At 46.7% G+C, this 21,286-nt stretch overlaps 1 protein-coding gene across 10 annotated transcripts in view; it reads right to left on the reverse strand.

The window, feature by feature from the left end:
- Positions 1-20,901, reverse strand: part of FAT1 (FAT atypical cadherin 1) — a 133,770-nt gene extending 112,869 nt beyond the window's left edge. For 2 of the 10 annotated variants that reach the window (XM_045055244.1, XR_006596301.1), the window contains exons 1-2: positions 19,865-20,297; positions 1,809-5,085 (exon numbers count right to left, since the gene is read on the reverse strand). In XM_045055244.1, coding sequence (XP_044911179.1) covers positions 1,809-5,067 — 3,259 coding nt within the window. In that variant the 5' untranslated portion in view covers positions 5,068-5,085; positions 19,865-20,297. Of the gene's footprint in view, positions 1-1,808; positions 5,086-17,128; positions 17,341-18,984; positions 19,166-19,864 lie in introns of those variants that run through there. The other 8 variants (XM_045055240.1, XM_045055238.1, XM_045055242.1 and 5 more) reach the window with 8 other exon arrangements.
- Between the last annotated feature and the right edge of the window lie 385 nt (positions 20,902-21,286).

The following is a 21,286-nucleotide window of genomic DNA, read 5'->3' on the forward strand; positions in this document are numbered from 1 at the left end:
ATTAAAATCTGGCATTTTAGAGGAATGGATACACCCAACACATGCTAATGGTCTACAACTCATTACAAAAAGAATCCCTTGAATAAACAAAAGTACATTAAAAATATGATGGCTTCTAAAATAACTTTTTCTAGGATAATAATTATGTTTCTTATATTAGGTGTAGGCATGCTTAGTGGGGTGGGTATTAAATAATTTACTTGTAGCATTTTAAAGATAAACCTAAAATTTCAGTGTAATAAGAAAAACATCTTTTTTTAGAATGGATATATTCATAAAGGACATATCAATGAGATCAACAAACGAACTGAACTCCCATCTATGGCAGTTCATCTAACCCTGTGATTACCCAGTTTCCTTCTATTTCCACTACCGCTCTCAGGAAGCAGGACATTCATTCATTTTAATGTGACACTCATCAAAATAATCATTCGTTTGCTCGTTCGTTGTCTTCACATTTAATGAGCAGCTTCTATATGCCTAGTACTTCTTGCTAGGGCTGAGGACAGAAAATGCATGAGCTAAATAAAAGCCTGTCCTGAAAGGTGGTTTTTGGCTGAATTATGTCCCCTAAAACTCATGCACTGAAGCCCTAACACCCAGTACCTCAGAATGTGACCGACTTGGAAATAAATAGAGGCCATTAGGGTGATCCCTAATCCAATATGAATAATGTCCTTATAAAAAGAGAATAGGACACAGACATACACAGAGAAGATGGTGAAGACACAGGGAGAAAACAGCCATCTACAAGACAAGGAGAAAGGACTCAGAAAAAACCTACCATTGCCAACACCTCCAACCTCGACTTCTAGACTCCAGAATTGTGAAAACATCAATGTCTGTGGCTGAAACCACCCAGTCTGTGTCCTTTGCTACACTGGCCCTTGGCAAACTAATACAAAGGCTCACACTCCATCAGGGGAGACTGACATCAAACTGTAATATCCGAGAAGAGCAGCTAAATTAGAGATATGCACAAAGTGCAAAGCAACAGACCGTAGCATCAGTCGGCCGTCCCGGATGTTCTGGTTTTAGGCTCTTATTCCAGGTGAAAGGGTATGCTAACAAAGCCTCCTTACCATTTCGAAGACATTAACAGACTAACACGCGCTCGGCAGCCTTGCCATGTTATTTCACTTTATCCTCACATAAATCTTGCAGCCTTTTTGAGCGTCCCCATCATATAGATGAAGTCAGTTTCGGTAAGACAATTAACTTGTCCAAGATCACCCAATTAACAACTCAAAGAGCCAAGTCCCTACAATTCAACATTGTACTTCCCTACGTCTGTCTGCCTCTCAAACAAAACTTGGAAGAGGTACTAAGGAAAGCAGACCACATCGCGGAAGCTTTAGCAGTGTGTCCTCTCTGTGCACTGCACAATTCTGCAGGTGTGCAATCATCTCTGAAAAGCATGCCAGATAGTGGGCGCTGGCGGTTCTAAGCGTGCAAAAAGACTAGCTTGAACAGCTCTGGAACAGTTTCTCAAAGTTACAGCAAAACCACAGTGATGCTTCTAACAATGCAGAGCACAAACTTAAAGATCAGGATCAACGGTAATGATTCCAACTTTCTCCCGTCTCCTTACTCATTGTACACCACGTCATTCAAGTTCCTTCGGTTCCATACTCACGACTTACTACACACAGGGATGCTCCGAAGAGGGCAAAAAGCATGCACGTGCACTTCTGTGTGGAGCCCTGACAGAGGCCAAGAGGGAACTGTACAGGAGCCAGCGCAGGGCAGATCATTACTTTGGGACAAATGGGAGGGGAGATCAAACCAGAAGAGTATAACGTATTTACCTGTCTCTTCGTCTATTTTGAAAACACCAACACCAGAACCATCTCTTATGGAATAGCGGATCTCCCCGTCTCTTCCTGTGTCCTCATCGTGAGCAGATACTGTCATTACTGAGGAACCAATAGGGACATCTTCTTTCACTACCCCCTTCTCCACAAAGCTGGAAAACACTGGTGGGTGTAAGTTCTCATTCACATCAATGACCTCAACTTCAACATAGCAAGTGGAAGACAGAGAAACCGGCTTCCCTTTGTCTTTGGCCCTCACGGTGAGATTATACACTTGCTTCTTCTCAAAGTCCAAATGCTGGACAATTCTGACTGCTCCGCTGAGTTTATCCACATCAAAGTGTCCTTCTCCGTGGTCCAGCAGACTGTATCTCACTTGGCTAGACTGACCTAAATCGGGATCGTGGGCCTCCAACCACATGATTATGGTTCCTTCTGGAAGGTCTTCGCGAACTTTCACACGGTAATTAGGTGGAATGAACCTAGGTGGGTTGTCATTAACATCCTCTAATGATACTTTCAAAAGAACAGTGGAAAGCAACTGAGGTTCTTCTCTGGCTTGATCCCTGGCTTCAATCTTTAAGTAATGCACATGCTGTACTTCGCGATCCAAAGGGGACACAATTTTAACAACTCCAGTCACGCTGTCAATGGAGAATTTATCTGTGTCTGTGAGAATAGAGTAGGTCACATGTCCATTCGGCCCTAAATCTTTATCTGTGGCTTCAACCTGGATGATTTCACTATCTACCTCTTTGTCTTCGCTCACTTCAACAAAGTAGCTCTCCTGTAAAAACTCCGGGGGATTATCATTGGCATCGAGAACTCTGATGTCTACAAGACGCCAAGCGGCCTTCTGTGGTATACCAAGGTCAGATGCTGTAATGTTCAGGGTGTACTTGTCTGTTGTTTCACGGTCAAGCGGAGATAAAATCTTTAGCATTCCAGTTTCCATGTCAATTACAAAGCAACTATCCTCATTTCCTCCAGAAATGGCATAGACCAGTTTTCCATTGAAGCCAGTGTCCAGGTCAGTAGCATTCATGAAAATTATGCTGGCACCCACTGGATGGTTTTCCTTTACCTCAACACCAGCGGGGAGAGTACTTCTGAACTGTGGCGCGTGCGCATTGACAGAGTGGGAATCAAAGAAAATGTCCTCAACCTCTCCCTGACTGTGTAACTTATTTGCCTGCAGGAGTTTCTCCGCCAGCATTTTGGCGACGCCAGTCTCTTCGCACTGCAAGTGTACTGGCTTGCGACTAGCAGCCACAGTTATGTTGATGTATAACGGTGTGGCAAAATTCTCTCCATCTGTGGCCGTGATTCTCAGGCTGTGAAATGACACCTTGGTCCCTAAGCCATCCAGTAGCGACTGCTTTAGGGACAACACCCCAGAGCTGGGGTTTAGGCTGAACAAATCTAGTTCGTTTCCAGCTTCAATCTGGTATCGGACCAACTGAAGTTCGTCAGCATCAATCGCAGAAACAGTAGTTATTTGCTCCCCCACACCTAGATCCCTGGGGATAGTTCCTTCACAATTGATTTTCTCAAACAAGGGTGTGTTGTCATTCAAGTTATTGAGGGTCACCGTGGCGAGGACTTCAACTTCCCGGCGGTATGGCAAGCCCCAGTCTGACGCTCGAATCCTCAGAGTATAAACCCGAGGCATCAGCTCATAGTCCAGGTTTTCTGAAGTACTCACGGCACCAGTGAAATGGTTAATGACGAAGGGCACGTGGTTTAAGTTGGCAATACTGTAAGTCACATAGCCGTTCTCCCCCTCATCGGGGTCCACGGCACTCACGCTCAGGACCGTCGTACCAATGGGCACGTTCTCATCGAAAGATGCTTTGTAAGCAGTCTGGGTAAACTCAGGGGGATTGCTGTTCGCACCTAAGACTTTAACCAACACTCTGGTCGAGGCTCTTCTGTCACTTGTTGTTACTTCAAGTTCAAAATGGGATGCCTGCTGTCTTTTAACTGGCTCCAAAATGGAAATGAGACCAGTGTTGGGATTTAAACTGAATTTAGCTTTCCCAGGGGTACTTTTGAAAACATACCTCAAATGAGAATAACTAGGCATGGCTTTCACCATGACCACAGGGGTATTAGAAGGAGCAAACTCACCGATTTCTGCTCTATAAACATCCTTTTCAAACTTGACTGGCCCAGCTTTGAACTGCGGAGAAGTCACATGAATTACTTTCACAGAAGAGAACTGGGGAGGGGTTCCTTTATCTTTAGCCTGTAGAGTCAGATTGTAGCCAAAAGGATGACTGTCCCAATCAATGCCACCAACTGCCTTGACTTTATATTCTTTACTCCCTGGAGAGGACCTCACTGTTCTAAACTGTTGAAGGAGGTCACCTGCCACAATGCTTAAAGAAGCTATTTCCCCATTGGGCCCCTGATCACAGTCGTCCACCGTTACGATTGCATATGTTGGGTCCTTGTCCAGTTCTGATGGAGACAGCGTCACCGCCGTGATCACAGGAGCACATCCGTTGGCCTGTTCCACGTGAACCGTCAGCTTAGCCATGCTGCTGATACCACTGCTACCGTACAGTTTCATCCCACGGTCCACAGCAAGAATCTCCATCTCATAGAGCTTCGTCTCTGCGTAATCGAGCCTACCAGTTAAAACTATGGCACCGCTGGTCGGGTGAATAGCGAACACATCTGTTCGATCTTTGAAACTGTAGTAAAACTCTCCGTTGGTTCCTATGTCTGCATCTGTGGCGCTGACTCTGGCAATACTGGTCCTTATGGCTGTGTTTTCAGGTAACGAAACACTGTACGAGGTGGGGGAGAACAGCGGTCTCAAGTCGTTTGTATCCAGCACTTGCACCCTGACCTTGGCTCGGGCTTCAGCATTAGTGTTTTTTTCAACTGCTTTGACTATCAATGTGTAATGGTCTTTTACTTCCCTATTAAGAATAGCTGTATTTCCTCCTTTGGTCCTTATTCTTAAGAAGCAAAAGTCTCCAAGGACATACTCTTCAGCTTTGAAAAGGTTTTCGTTGTCCCCGGAGATAATTCTGTACCTTAACTCCCACAGTGGATTTGTAAGGTAAATACCCATCTTTACAGGATGGCCCACGTAGGTTTTAGCTGCAGAGTTTTCGTGCACCGTGACATTGTACTGGAAGTGTGTAAACTGGAGAGGACTCTGCTCAGGGGTTTGGCTTCCGTCGCCGTCTCCAAAACGCTGGAGGAGCAGGAGCAGGAGCAAGGCCACAGGTCTCCCCATCGCTTAACCCTCAGGAATCTAAAACACAGGAAAGAAAGAAGAATCGTGACCTCGAAGAAATAAACAAGGTGGCGTAAACTTGTTTCGGGAGTTTTAGACTTTGCATTTTAGTGAAGTATTGCACATACGTATGAAATACAAATATGTACAATAGTTTTTAGGTTTTTTTCCGTTGCCCAAGTATCAATACCTCTAACATGTCTAGAATTACTAAGGAACAATCTTTTTCTTGTACTTTGAGGACTCAAGAATCATAAGGAGCTTCAGATCAAAGACTCCCGCCAGCTACATGTAACACCAAAGTTGAATTGTTCTACTTGATTCTTCAAGGCAAATGGAACCAACTGTGACAAAGGGAGATAACGAACATTGTCTAGGTTTACTAATACACAACTGATGAAATGCCCAAAAGCTCACAAATTTCATGCTGCCACAGTATCCCAAGCACAGGAAGCTTTGAAGAACTGATTCAGAACAAGACCCAACCTGAAAGGTGGTTTCATAGGATCTCCCATAATGACATTCTATAACCTCATCTCTAAAGTGATCCAGAAATTATTTCTTTCTAGGAATAATTTAGTTGACTCCCTCCAAAACGTAAGGGTTTACTGTCTCATTTAGCATTATGTAACTATTTAAAGGTATTAAAATACTTATAAAATCATTATATCATTTTTAGGGGCGCCTGGGTGGCGCAGTCGGTTAAGCGTCCGACTTCAGCCAGGTCACGATCTCGCCGTCCGTGAGTTCGAGCCCCGCATCGGGCTCTGGGCTGATGGCTCAGAGCCTGGAGCCTGTTTCCGATTCTGTGTCTCCCTCTCTGTCTGCCCTTCCCCTGTTCATGCTCTGTCTCTCTCTGTCCCAAAAATAAATAAAAAACGTTGAAAAAAAAATTTTTTTAAATAAAATCATTATATCATTTTGATACTGAGGTCACTTCTAAACCAACGTGAGTCAAAAAGAGACCATTTACAAATGGGAAACCAGCAGCCTGATGTCAAACAGCAAAGCGAATCTTACCCACATCAATATTTTATCACCACTGCAGTCAACAACTAGTGTTCACAACCAAACACAAGACACACACACACACACACACACACACAGCTAAAGCATCCAGGCTGACACACAGAGAGGGCCCCATGAACGCAGCAAAGTGGTCGGCCCCGCAGAGAAGGTCAGAGGGGAAACGGGAAGGCAAGGGGGCATCTGAGAAAGGGTTCCCTTTAGCAAGTGGAAGGTAGGCAGTCCTCCGGGCTGGCCTTCCGGATGAGCAAGACAATTATTTTCAGACCCACCGTTCCTCTAAATGCCAGCAAATTCACCTTGCAAATCATTGCAGCCTCACAAAACACCCCAGCACTCTCCAGAGAGGACAGCACTGCACCCTCAAACAAGTGCTCCCAGAACGGGAGCCCCACCCAAAGGTGAAAGCAGCGGCAGACTGGAGGGCTGGTTGAAGGGCCGGCGGGAATTCGCAAGGCAGCATTAATTCACAGTATCTTCACCGCACGCCGTCAGTCATTTCATCGGGGAAAAAAGAAAAGCCCTCCTTCACACAAGGCTTAACGGATGCTCAATCACATTCCAGGCGGGCCCCCTGACATGTGCCTTCGCTATCATGCCATCTCCTCAGCGATCAAGTCAGGAGACCATACAGACTTCCAGCCTCCCGGGGAACGATGATCACTTCAAAATAAGAAAACAGTTTCCTCACAAGACAATCCCTTCATGTGGTCAACAGTCCTAATATTCAGGGAAATCTGAAAGATGCAATGATGCAGGGACGTTCCCTAAACCAGGGGAAACTTCAGTTCAACCTACAGGTATGGGGAGCCTAGCTCAGGACAGACTGTGGAGGGTACGTGAACCAAAGACTATTTCCAGATCCTGAGGCATTTACGAACTAAGAATAGAAAGAGAAGATGCTTTCACGGTAACACTTAAAAAGCTCATGTGAAAGAAGCAAGCACAGTGTTTCATCTCAGAAGACTTGTTACTGCTATCCACTTTACAACAAAGTATTATGCCAGGACTCTATTGTAAACAATTAAAATATTATTGCTTAATTCTACATATAAAGTATTATGCAGCCACTAAAAAGAATAAGCCGCCACTCTGAATGTTGGTACATAGAGACGTCCAGATATGTTAAATGGAAAAATTAAACTGATCCCATGTATGTGTGTAAAAAAAGGCAGGGGCGGGGGGGGGGGGGGGCTGAATTGTGTGCACAGTATATGAATATGCTGAAAAATGGACAGAAACATTCTGGATCAAAAAAAAAAAAAATCAACTGTCAACAGTAATTTGTGGAGAACAGGCAGCTAGGTGAAGGTTCATGCTTTATTTCCACGACTCTAGCTGAATATTTTAGCACAGGTGCAGGCCATCTGTTCCACTCACTCACTCCCTTCATCAATTATTTGACTTCATTCAACGAATATTTAATGCTATGTGCTAGGAATCGTTCTCGATGCTGGGGATACAAAAGTGAGCCAAAGCAGCAACAAATCCTCATGGAAGACATATTTCCTGGTGAGAAACAAGCAAAGAGTGTATCCCATGCTGATGATGAGGCACTAAAAAGAAAAATAAAGAAGGGCAGGAGACTGTGGTCGGGAACCTGAAGGGAAAGACAGAACTAAATTCAAAAGGCCCAAGGGGCACCCGGGCGGCTCAGTGGATTAAGCGTCCGACTCTTGATTTCCGTTCAGGTCATGATCTGAAGGTTCGTGGGTTCCAGCCCCACATTGGGGTCTCTGCTGTGAGCATAGAGCTTGCTTTGGATCCTCCTTCTTGTTCTCTCTCTGCCTCTCCCCCCTACTTTCTCTAAAATAAATACGTACATACATAATACATAAATAAAATTCAAAAGGCCCAGAGTGCATTTTAGGATGTTCATTGTTATCCTGGTCTCCACCCATTCAAAGCCTGTTGTTATCTCCTCCAACTCACTCCACACTCTCCCACCAAAACAAACAAACAAACAAAAAGTTTCCAGACTTTGCCAGTGTTCCCTGGGGCTCAAAATCACGTCCAGTAGAGAGGCATTAGTTACAAAAACAGAGACCACTGTGGCTGGGGCACAGATGAGGGGAGAGCAGTAAGGGAGTTTTTTTATATATAAATTGTAACCTTTAGAATCATTTTAGATTTACAGGAAAGTTATGAAGACGGCCTCTCCTGTTGGTAACCTCTTCCATTATTATGGTGCACTTGTCACAACTAACGAACTAGAGAGGAACAGGACCTAGGGAATTAGATGAGGAGTTTTGGCAAGTTAAGGTGAAAATGCCCACTGTTACCCAAGTAATGATTCTGAGGGGGCAGGCTGACGTGTGGGAGAGGTCCAGCCTGGAGACACAAATTTGAGAGTTGCCTGAATATACAGAGCATGCTGTTTCAACCACAAAACTGAGATCATCCAGGGAGAGAGCACAGGTAGAGAGGAAAAGAAAACCAAGCACAGAGCCCTGATGACCCACGCCCCCAAAATGTGGAGGACAGAAGAGGAGAACCAGCACGTGAGACGGGACAGCAGTCAGTCGCTGACGCAGAAGCAAGAAACAGTGGTGGTGTAAAAACAGGATGGGTCCGTCAACCTTTCTGAACATCTGAAGCCTCACATTAGAACTTGGCAATGACGCATACACACTGGCTGCTACTATGCAGCTGCACACACTGCTGGCCGGCCCCGGACACGCCCTCACCCCCCAACCCGGCACAAGGAAAAGGCCAACACATCACACTACTGCAACGGTTCCCTCCCCACCGCATCTCGGCCACCACCCTGCTCTCACAGCTGCATTCCCCACGCCTGATCACCTTCCTGAACCCACCCCGCCAGCGGTTCTTCTCAGGGACAGCTCAAAGCCGGACTACCCCTGCTGGACCACCCTCAACAGAAACCGTTCAAAACCCGGAATTTACTCTGCAAACCTGGCTAACAGAATGCCACTGTGATCAGGATCAATGAGTAAGGGCAACTTTTTACATCAGCAAACAAAAAAAATTCCATGGGGCGCCTGGGTGGCTCAGTCGGTTAAGCATCCAACTCGATTTTAGCTTTGGTCATGATCTCACAGGTCGTGAGATCGAGTCCCATGCCAGGCTCTGCACTGACCTGCTGGAGATTCTCCCTCCCTGTCTCTCTCTGCCCCTCCCCCGCCTCACTCTTGATCTCACTCTCTCCTGCTCTCTCAAATATTTAAAAAAAAAAAGAAGAAAACAATTCACTTTTTAGGAGGTATTAACCTTTAGTAAAGGAACCTAGAACTGTGGATTCAGGTTCTGCTATAAAATGCGTGATTAAAAAAGTGGTGGCTGTTCCCCTGTGCAAAACAAACAGCAAAGCTGAGGAAGGAAAAAAAAAAGATACTAATACCATTTCTACTGAAAAGTACATTACCTAGAGTTCATGCTTATGAAAATTAAACTCCAGAAACGATTTTAGCCAAAGGCTACACTTTGATATTTAGAAGGTGATCATACTACTTCAACTCATTGTAGTTTAGGTTTTCTTCTGTGCATTTTGCAAAGTGAAAACCAAGAATGTTTACTTAGTGCAGCCTGTAGAGGAAAGGGCCTCAGGTCCGAAGCTAAAATATCTTTAGTATAGATTTCTGGAAATCCATAAATAAGAGAGAAAAAATAATTTTTCTAGTAGAAATCAGATATTAACGTGCTCATATTTCTTCATTAGGGAGACCTTCACATAGTGTTCTAAGTCAATTACCGTGACTGCCCCTTCGTCACAAAACAGAACACAGCCCCAGTGCTAAGAACAAAACTGCATAAATTCAAATATTTAGATCTAAAGCTGAAGATTCAGAAATGTTGCATATGCTTCCATGATAGGACTAGGTGGGACACAGCATTACACATGCATAAAATCCCCTAAATGTTGTACATCTATTACTTAGAGGTCCCAAATCTTAACATGCCTTCAGCCCGCCATGCAACAGGCAAAAAGTAAACAGCATCAATGCCACCTGTGATGATAAAAACACACAAAAATATTCACCTGAAGAACTCTGTGTTCTCCCTCGGCACGCCCTCCCACATTCTCCCATTTTGTATCAGCAGCAGTGAGAGCACTCACTAGAGTTGAACTTATTACTGAAATCCAGAGCTTAATGTTCAGTTTGAATAGTGTCACATTTTTAAAGTATTTTTGAAGATGTTTCAACTGCAGGGAAGATAACCACATTTTCAAAGAAAAATGTCACCAAAAAGCCAGTATGAAATGTAAATGACTCCTGTTTTTTAAAAATAGTGTATATTAAATGTTTAATGGTCTCTAAAATCAATAGGGAGGGAGGGGGAGGGAGGGAGAGAGAGAGGGAGGGGGAGGGAGGGAGAGAGAGAGGGAGGGGGAGGGAGGGAGAGAGAGAGGGAGGGGGAGGGAGGGAGAGAGAGAGGGAGGGGGAGAGAGGGAGGGGGAGAGAGGGAGGGAGGGGGAGAGAGGGAGGGAGGGAGAGAGGGAGGGAGGGAGAGAGGGAGGGAGGGGGAGAGAGGGAGGGACGGAGGGAGGGAGGGAGAGAGGGAGGGAGGGAGGGAGGGAGGGAGGGAGAGAGGGAGGGAGGGAGGGAGAGAGGGAGGGAGGGAGGGGGAGAGAGGGAGGGAGGGAGGGGGAGAGAGGGAGGGGGAGAGAGGGAGGGAGGGGGAGTGGGAGGGAGGGAGGGAGGGGGAGAGAGGGAGGGGGAGAGAGGGGGGAGGGAGGGAGAGAGGGAGGGGGAGGGGAGGGAGGGAGGGGGGGAGGGAGGGGAAGAGAGAGAGAATTAGATCTTACTAAGAAAGCCTGTTATTCAGGTATTACTAATTCACAGCTTCCAGATACCATTTACAAGACGGGGAAAAAAGTCACTTTCCTAATAAATTATAATAGCCAACAACAGTACTTTTAAAAGTTTTTACTGTTACACTGAAAATGTAATGGGTGGCTCCTGTTTATTTTCCGAGTGCGTATCAAATCTTTCTAAGCCACGTTCGGACATTTGTCAGTAGCAACGGGGACATTTGTCAGTAGCAACAGGGGTAGGGGCCTACTATGAACCCAGACTGAACAGCCTTAGGCTGGATGTGTCTCCTGTAACTGCTCCTGGTGTTAATTCTGAGAGGGGCCGCGCTAAGTCTGGTTGCTCCGGCGATGACTTGATTTAAATACTGCCTTCAAATGATCAACAACTCATTCCATTTAACGCAGTCTTCAAACCACTAATACATGACGGTGACAACCCCAAATCTCTCCCTCAGCACAACGTAACTCTTTTCCAGCACTTAAAAACCTGAAGAAAATTAGAGAGTTCCTAGTTTGTAAGCAGCCTCCATATAAAATCCGCTATGTAATTTACCTGCTCTATGAACCTATAAAACACATCTGCGGGCATCTGAAGATCACTGGCTGTTCCGTGCCGTTGTGACATACAAGACAAGACAGGAGGAACACGGGATGCACAGACATTTCTGGCTGGGCTAGGCATCCATGGGCTACTCACTTTCCTCTCCTCTTTTTACAGACCAGACATGACCACTACTTGTTACTCACCCTGCAACCACTTTCTCCTCACCCACGCTCCAGGGCAAACATTGCTCACGGAGAAGTTCCAGAAACACGGCTTACCGCTGGTGATTTTACATCATCTCACCTAACGTACTTTTTCTCTGCAAACAAATAGCATTTAAATGTCATTTTGGCAGGGTGGCCATTAATTAACACCAGCCACTTCCTCCACTCCCAAATTAGTAAAGCTTTAACTACTGGCGAAATTATGATGATAATTATTTAGGTACACATACAGATATCTCACTAAATCATGGATCGAAAAGGTGAAGGTTCCGTGTAAAAGAAAAAAAAAAAAAAAAAGGAAAGTCAACATATACAAAGTCCCTCCTCTTCCTCTCCTTAAAATGTTCTTTCCCCCTATTTGTTCTTCTTCCCACCTTTCAGAAGACACGGGACCCTGCCAAGCTACAAATAAAGCCAGCCAGGGTGCCATACATAAAATTCTGCCTCTTCTGCAGCTCCTCCCTAAATTATCACTCCCTCTCAAACATCACACTCAAATGACCCAGCCACGACCGGCCCTTTTTCCAGGGTCTACAAACACACACAAGTTTATCCCTACTTAAAAATAAGCTTCATTCAAACCTTCCCTTCCTTCCAACTCACACCCTATTATTTCCCCTTCCCGTACAGGCAGAGAGTTCTAAACAAGAACCTGCTTCGGGCTACCCTGACTTCTGTCTCCAAAGAGGCTACTTCTACCCTCAACTGCCCTGCAGGACCTCACATCCATCCTGGCACCAGACACAGCTTCTCCTGACATCACAAGTCAGTGTCAAATCAGAGGACTTTTTCTCAGTACTCCCTGAATTAATGTCCCATGTGACACCACCCACTACACCCTTGCGTCCTTTACAGGTCACAGACTGCCTAAAGCATGGTCAATCCACAACACATAAAGGATACATGACACTGTTTTCCTGATTTTCCTCAACACTCTTTTACACTCTACGCTCTCTCGCCTTGAAGTTCGCCATCACAAACCTCTGTCTTCTGACTCTTCTTACATATGCACGTAGTATCGTGCTTCGAGGTCTCATCCACTCAGTCGTACTCAATCGGCCAGGAGCACTTTGGAATCCCACATTCCAGCCTTAACTTCCCCCAAGTGTGGGAACACGCCTCCTGAGATGCCATCACCCCGGCCACACAGCCTTTCACCAGCTCCCAACCACAACATGCCAGCCATTCCACTCTACTATCCTACTGCAACGGAACAGTTTCTCCACTTTCCAAATCACTCAGGCTTGCAACGTAAGAAATCGATTAAGAAAGAAGGGGCTGGCAGGCATAAAACCTGCGATCTAGCCTTGGCTTTGTCCCTAAATCAATTGTGTGAATTCATGGAAGTTACCTAATGCTTGGATTCCATCTCTTTATTTGAAAACCTGTACTAAAATCTTCATAGCCTCCTGCCCTCCAGAGAGACACTTCTCTCCTCCCCACCTTTCCCCCACCACTTTCCTCTCTCTCACACTTGTACAGACACTGATCTTTTATTTCTAACTACCAAACCTCCATATCTAAAGTTATTGAGACTGTGGACAATTTTTTACTCTCAATTTCTGAAAACTGTTCCCTTTCCATTTGTCACCTAGTTCCTCTCTGTATTTACTCAGGCACAGGATCTCATAGCTTTCAAAGCAGTATTCCTGTGTTCTTACCACCCTCCCCCCCCAATTTAGCCCATCTACCACAGTCAAATTAATCTCATTAGAACTTCTTTGCAATATCAGTCCCTAGTTTGAAAATATTCCGTGTTTCCCCTTAGCCTGCTGATTAAGTATATTCTTCTTAGCCTTGTACTAAAGACTAAAGACCTCCACCTGCTTCCTAATTGGATCTCCCAATAGTACTATTTCAAGCCAAAAAGCTGGACTTTCCACAGGCAGGAAACCACCAAGCTGTCCAGAGCAGGTGACACCACCTAGTGGTGAGGCCTCTAACCCTGTAAGATCTCTATCCCTTGCCTTCTTAAAAGGTAACCTCAACATTGGTCTTCCTGCCCTTCATTCCTCACATACTAGTTATTTTCTCACTTTTCTACATTTCTTTCTTTCCACCACTTAACACCTGCCCCATAAAAACCTGTCCTCCCTGTCTATAACCCAACGTACGTCCAGATCACAGACCTTCTATTTTCTACTTGCACAAAGGAAAAAAACAAGCCGCAAGTCATGGGAAAACAAGATTAAACAGGCATTGATGATAAATCAACCAACCCTTTTCCTAAAGATAACATGGTATGCTCTCAGCATACCACAAATCATGTCATAACTAAGGTTTCTACAATTTGCTTTATATGTGTCATTTCCTCTCCTTAAATTATTCCCTCCTGATTCACTCTTCCCTCAGAACTCACCCTATCCTACCTAATATCCACCTACCTGCCATGCCCAGCTCAATGAAGTGCTAGGATGAACTCCCCTGCTCTTATCACACTGGATATAACTATTTTCTGTCCTCCTCCCGCTCTGCGCCGTAAGCTCCCTGAGGGAAGGAAATGCGATTTGCTCAGCCTGTATCCTGTGTCCAGCCCAATGTCTGGCAAAGAGGAGACCCACAGTCGCTGAGTTCATGAATGGACAGATGGCTGAGGGTGGAGAATGGAAGGCAGGACTCTAGCAGAGGAGGGGTAACAGGGGAAAATACACATCCATTCTTCTGAAATTAACAGAAAATCCAGGTGCAACCGCCAGGCCAGTAACAACAGTGCAGATGGCTCTGATTTCTAGCAGCTGAGCAACAGGGTCACCACCCACCTCAAAATGCTTCCAAATTGGCTGGAAAAGATGCCAGATCAGTTTCTGTGATGCGGAGCTTATTTTGAAGCTCTATGCTTGGATATTCTACGAAGGATTAAATACCACTTGGTTTTCCTAAATAGTTTGTAAAAAGACTACAGCTTCATCTCCACACATATAATAAACCTTTGGAATTAAGAATTTTGGCAATATATTTAAATCTGGGACCTAAAGGTTAAGTTTAAGTTTCTAAAAACCTTAAAACATGAAATATCCAGATTCGTCATCTGACTGAATACGTTTTAAAGTCAGCAAAGAAAATGACAACTCTCTGATCTTAAATGAATTACCTGAATCACTGATTTCAAAAACTTCTTTCCAGTGCCTAAGGATAAACTAACACTTGCAAATTGACCAATTAAGTGAGACAAAAAAAATAGTTTGGCGTGATCGTCTATATAATTTGGTCAAAAGAAAGCTTACCTACTGCAATTTCCCACTCATAAAAGATTAAACAGACACCTAGCCTTATGGCTTCCTGCTATTAAATCAGGTCCTTTAGGCCACAAATTAGGCCACTGAGACAACATTTAATTCAACAATAATGCACTAATTTGATTCAGTTTACTCAGTCTATGTAAAATCAGCCAAACTTGGGTGGAAAGCAGGTGGTGGTAGACTTGATAAGGGAGGTTAAATAATCTGTAAGATCCCTTTCACCTCTAACATTCAAAGAAATAACTGCTTCCAAGGTGGCTCATGAACTAAGTCTAAAGATACACATGAGAGGGGCAGGGTTGCTGGTAAACCAAAACAGTTGTTAGTCTGCACGTAATTTTCAGATTCCCATCTTGGCACTTGTCCACAACGTGGATTAAATGATCTATTAACATGATGAGAACTCACTGGGGTAACTTCTAGTGACTAATAAAAAGATACAAGTAAAATACAGGTGGCCTAAATGCGTTTATTAAGTCCTCTAACAATCTACCTTCCTTTCAGAGTGACAAAGAATTTGGCTCATTGAAGACATTCTTTTTCAAGAAATGGATACACAAATGCACACTTTATTCAAATCAAACCTTACACTGAACCTGTTAAATGCCATGTTTGGTTTAACTTAGAGTTAGATCAATTGTTTTTTAAAAATTATGTAGTGTTTTAAGTATTTTTAAATCCATCTTGAAGTTTAATGATGACAGTGAGACAATTAATTCCAACTGTGGAACCAAAGCTGTCCTTTTAAAACTCAAAAGATAAAGGCAAAACTGACCTATATAACTGCAGAAAAAACACATTTTCATGAATAACTATCAACTGGATATGTTGGGTTAACCACTACATCTCCAAGAATGGCACGGGAAAACATCACTAAAACCTAGTTTTAACACGTGCAGAGATCAACTACTGAACCCGGTATGTCGCAACCCACAAAGCCTCAAGAGGCTGCCTTTCTAAAAGACAAATAAATGAAGATCATCTGCCTTTTAAATGTTTCCCAATTTTAAGAGTCAGTGTAAATATCCAGGAAAGAAAAGAAAAGAAAAGAAAAGAAAAGAAAAGAAAAGAAAAGAAAAGAAAAGAAAAGAAAAGAAATTTACTCTACCAAGCACAGAGTTAACAAAAGCCACTTAATGAAACTGTAGTTCAAACACATGCCCCCCCAAAAAAAAACTTAAATGCATAAAAAATATTTGAGTTTACTCTTCTAAAGCATACAATTGTGTCCTTGTTTTCAAAGCTCTGCAATTCACATCAATGGGAACAAAAAAATCTCAAAGAGACAACACAAAGTTAGCTTCCTGGAAGAAAGCACTCTAAGTAAGAAAAAGCACTGAAGAATGAGGATCCCTCTTTAAAAAAAAAAAAAAAGACCTTACAAGTTTCTCCTCCAGGGGGGGAAAAAAAAAAAACCTAATAAACAGCACATTTTGCAAATGTTTAGCCCGCAATTTATCAATCGCACCTCGTCTACCTACATTCAACCAGTTAGTACTTAACCCTCAGAGCAGCGCTCCCTCGGGGCACAAAACATCTAAGAGAAACTGCGACTCCATTTCAAAGATCCCATCTCCTTGGCTACTGGCCTCGCCTTTCATCTCCCCAACGCTGGGACTCTCATAAATTGGAAGAATTAACCTAGGGCGAGATCGGTTAAGTCATTAGCGGGCTCGAGAATTACCGGGGAAGGGGAGCGGAGCGCGGCGGCGAAGTTTCCGAGCTCCAGGGCGCAGCGGAAGTCCTCGCCTCGCCCTCCGGCCGCCCGGTAGCCCCGCGCCGCGGCCGCCGCTCTGATTTCCAGCAATGGCTCCAGGACCAGACCCGTGCAGCCCCGGCCGCCGCCGCAGCCTGCAGCCCGCGCGCGGCGGCACTCGGCTCGGCAATTACCATTCGGTTCACGTTGCAAACTGTCCCCCTCCCACCTCTCCGCCCCCGCATCCTCCGCCGGCCGCCTAATCCTGAGCGGGTCCTGAACTTTCCAAGTGGGCAGGCGCCACGGTACTACCAACCTTCCAGCCGGGCTTGCTTTCATCCCTTGTCCCAGAGCACCGGCAGGAGCGCGCTCCTGGGCCGGACGGTGCGGGGAAAGCACCCAAAGAGCCGAAAAGTCCGCCACCCAGAAGCAGCAAGTTGCATGCCTACCGAGCGCAGACGGCTCCGGCCCGGCCGCGCACGGGCAAACGCGGCGCGGCGCTGCGCCCCTTGCCCACCCGCCCCGCAGCCCCAGCTTCGTTTCTAGCAAACTTACAGCAAAGTTGGCCCCAAGTGGCAGCGGCGCTCTCGGGGACGCGCGCCTCGCCGCCTCAGCGCGCGCCCGAGCGGGGGCCAGGTCCTCCGGGGGCCTCACTGGGCCCACGGGTCCGCATGATGTCGGCGGCCCTGCCTCCCTCTCCGTGCGCCCCGCTCGGAGACCACTGCTCGCCGCCCGCGCGCCCCGCTCCGCGACCGCCGGGCTAAGCACCGGCGCCTCACGCGCTGGGCGCGGAATATATCCCTCCGCCCGCAGCCACGCCTGCGAGCGCCGGCGCTCGTTTCTCCCGCGCGGAAACTCGATCTGACTTTCCCTGGCGGCCAGACTCTGAGCTTGCGGGTCCCGGGCAACAACGCCCCGCCACGGGTCAGTGGTCCCTTGCCGCCAGAGCCGCCAACTCCTTCCGAGGAGACGAGCTAGTGCCCAGGGTGATCTTGCGACACTCCGAGGAACAGTGTGCGGCTTGCTCTAGTGCGGATGTTGGTTACGGCTAGCACACAGATCTGTGCAGGGAATTAATATGGAATGTTTCCTGCTAGGAAAGGGGAAACAGTTTAGCTTTGCTTAAAAAAAAAAAAAAAAAAGTGAGCTTCCCCCGTCTCCCTTTAGATTGCCTAGCACCTTCAGGGAATTCTTAAATCTGCATTTGAAAGCCTCGGTTCTGAGTCTGCAATTGCTCGGTGGAATAAAATCTTCCAAAAGGTCTCAAAAGGAATGCAGTTAGATCGGATCTACTTCCTTCTTCAGTGTGCACGAAGATCCAGGGAAAATGAAAGCGCTTCCTCTGCCACCTCTTTATGCAGAGCTGGTTAAATCCCATAACCTCCCCGACCCTGGTTACGAACCCCAACGCCGGCCTCTTCCGGCGGACACCCCCGAATCCCACGTCTGCGGGACAAAAGGCTGCTCTGCCGCCTCGTGCGCTTTCCCAGCCGGCAAGTCAGCGGCACAAAGTGCGAACCCAGTCTAATGTTAAACTACAAGTTCCCTAGGGACAAGGGGAAGCCCCCGAGCGTCTAGCTGCCCCACTCGGGGAAGCCCGCTACCCGCCCCACGCCCGAGCGCGCAGTCCCGGTCCTGGGTCTGTGAGACCATCCTCGGCCCGGGCAATCTCCAGGCGCGGGCTCCGCACGGCTGAGACTCAGCCGAAGCCCGGAGCGGTCCCGGGCATTGGAAAACAGCCCACAAAAGAGGGCGGACATGATCTCGGAAAGTTTGTGGGACTCGAACGTTTAACACTGTGAGGACAAAGAGATCCGATTTCCCCGGAACCGGTGGAGGGGACTTCAGGGAGAGCTGCGAAGCACATGCGAGCGAGGGTGTCTAGGCTTAAAGAGAGACATTCCTTGGTTCAAAGTAATGCAGTCTCTTCCTAAACCATATTAAAGAAGGCGTTTGAAAAAATGAAGGTGTCTAGCAGGTTATGGCTGGGAAGGAAAAATAACGCCTGCAGAATGAATGTACTGATTCGCAGCACTTAAGAGTATCTGGTGTACTCCCTGCGCAGTATTTAGAATACACACATATTCATTCACACACCCAGCAAACACCATCATCCAAACGCTTGGCCATCGTCATAAATGCGCAAAGTGCTCCTGGAGTTACAGGTCAATTTTATACTTGGAACACCTCGAAAATAGACGACCTGATCTCCAAGCTCCATCGGTATGCGCCCCTTGCCGAATTCTAACTCTCAAGAAATCACAGTCACGCAAGAACGCCAACAGTGTGCTGGGGGAGTGAGGTAGAGTTGGAGGACAAGGAAGAACACTGAAAAGTAAAAAGACACCATCCCGTAACATGAAATCACAAGATGCTATAAACGCCACGAAAGAATTCCTGAACAAAATTACCATTCATTAATAAATAAAAACGCCTATTAGAGCTAAAACATCTGTTTGGGAATCCCGATTTTCCAGGCTCACTGCGAAACCTAATTGCCTGAAGAAGTTGCACTTTTTCGCCACAGGAACAGCCGAGAGCCAGAGATGGAGATTCCAGACTCGCGACGACACGTTTTCCTGATCCTTTAGCCTAAACGAAACGAAATAGAGATGGCTCTTTGCTACCATCGAATTACCCTCACAAGAAAGAGTAATGTAGTTGAAGCTCTACGTTCGTCCTTTCAATAGTCGGCCCTCCCTAACCTTGTCCCCGAAGGCTTTTGGAAATAAGGGGAATAGGGGACGGTTCCTGAAAACAAAAACGCTTTCCTCCAGCCCTGCCTTTCTATCCAGTCCACCCAAGCCAGTATTTGGAAATTAGAGAATGGGCCGTAATGGGTGGTAAGTGAAGGCTGGGAGCTCACGCCCACGTCCCAGGAGCGCCCAGCAGGTCCAAGTTCTCGGTCCGCGCGGAACCCGGCAGGGATCGCGCGCCTTGCCGGGTGTCCGGACTAGAGGGCGCTGCGCCACTGCAGATCACGCGGCCCCCGTTGCGCCCTCCCTGGGCACCATTTCTATAATAAGTTACATTCAAAATAATGCACAAACAGCATAGCTTTTCAAGTTCTTTTGAACACTGCTATGTACGTATTTTATGAATTCCAAAACCTGTGCAGACTGATCTTTCATTCCCGAGGCATGTACAACCAGAGGGGTGTGCAGCTCGCCAAGAAGAGAGCCTGTAGGATGCACACGCTTCCCTGCACTAGCTCAGAGCCAAACAGCCCCACGTAATTTCATTTACGTTTAAACTTAAATACAAAAGGCTTGCACTAAACAAAGAACTTACCAGTTCAGCCGAGTCCTTGGATGCAGGCTTTAAAGTCCTCGGTAGCTCCGTAATCCCCACGCAATTTGGGTGTTTGTTAAAAAGCCGTATCTGAAGTACCAACTTTGACTCCCTCGGATCTTCAGCATGTCCCCAACGAGAGCGCGATCCGCCGGCGCTGCCCGGACCCAGGTGGCCACATCTCCGGAGGCTCCCGTCCTGGGTGGAAAGTTGCACACCAAAAGGAGGCGAAATGAGAGTGCGCGAGGGCTACGGAGAGGGCCGAGGAGAAGCCAAGTTTGTCAGGACATGTCCAGGCAGCAAGCCGCTGAGTTTGGGAGTTGCGGCCGGGAACTGCGGCGGATCGCTGCCTCTTCCCCCACTCCCTCCCACTTGGAGGAGGTGGGGGAGGGGAGGTGACGTCAGCGCCCCGCCTCGCCCCCCGCCCCGCCGCGAGGATGGGATTCTCCTGCGGGGTCCGCCTCCCCGACAGTAGCACCGAGCGAGCCAGGGGCCGGAGCGGTCTCCGCTGCCGCAGCGCTCTTTTCCCGGAGGCTTGTGTCCCTCTCCACCGTGCGACGTCTCCCCGGCTCTACCGAGCGCCGGCGTTCCTCGCACTCAGCACCGGAACGGCCCCGGAGCCCCGCGGCGCGCACCCCTCTGCTTTTCCTTTTCGGCAAGCCCCCTCCCGCAGCGTTTCCCACGCGTCGAACTGCAGGTGATGCTCTCCCTCTTCTGCAGCTGAAATTCGTCGCGACGTGTCGCTTGCCGGGTTTTTGCAGGGCGGAAGCGAGGACAGTCTCTGCAGACTGGCCTGGACGACTTGTACTTTGTAGCCCTCCAACTTCTGGATGTGATGTATTTTAAATAGCTCTTGTCCTCTAGCGCTGTTTGTGGTCTTTGTATTGAACATCACAGAGCCATATTTTAATTTTCAAATCCTTTGCAACATCGCCTACGTTTTGACACGGTACTCCGAAGCGTATAAGGTTCCGAGGGGTGTGGGGGAAGTGATGGAGGAGGAGCCAATTTTTAACGTTTCTTACAATTCGTCCTTAGGGATAGGGGCCAATACACAAATCAGTCGTCTACTCGTAATGTAGAGCAAGATAAACGCAAACACTATTGAAATTTAATTTATAAATGAATGTGTCGTTTTTATGTAAGCGTCCAGACTCCAGGAAAATATCTACTGTGGAACGTGTGTTGGTTGTGGTTGGGTGTTTGTTTTTTTGTTTTTTGTTTTGTTTTGTTTTGTTTTTGTTTTTTTTTCCCCTAATGCCTCTGATGTACCGATATAAAATCTATCCTGAACAGCGTGAAATTCCCAGGGTGCCATTTCTGGGAGTTGACACTGTCCACAGAAGGTTGTCATTAAAATAAAGAGGACCCTGAAAAGGGCGAGGACGCTGGGAGCAGGATCTATCAGTACATTTGCAGCCA

Source organism: Felis catus, chromosome B1 (genome assembly GCF_018350175.1).
Source record: "Felis catus isolate Fca126 chromosome B1, F.catus_Fca126_mat1.0, whole genome shotgun sequence".
In the NCBI taxonomy this organism is placed as follows: Eukaryota; Metazoa; Chordata; class Mammalia; order Carnivora; family Felidae; genus Felis; species Felis catus.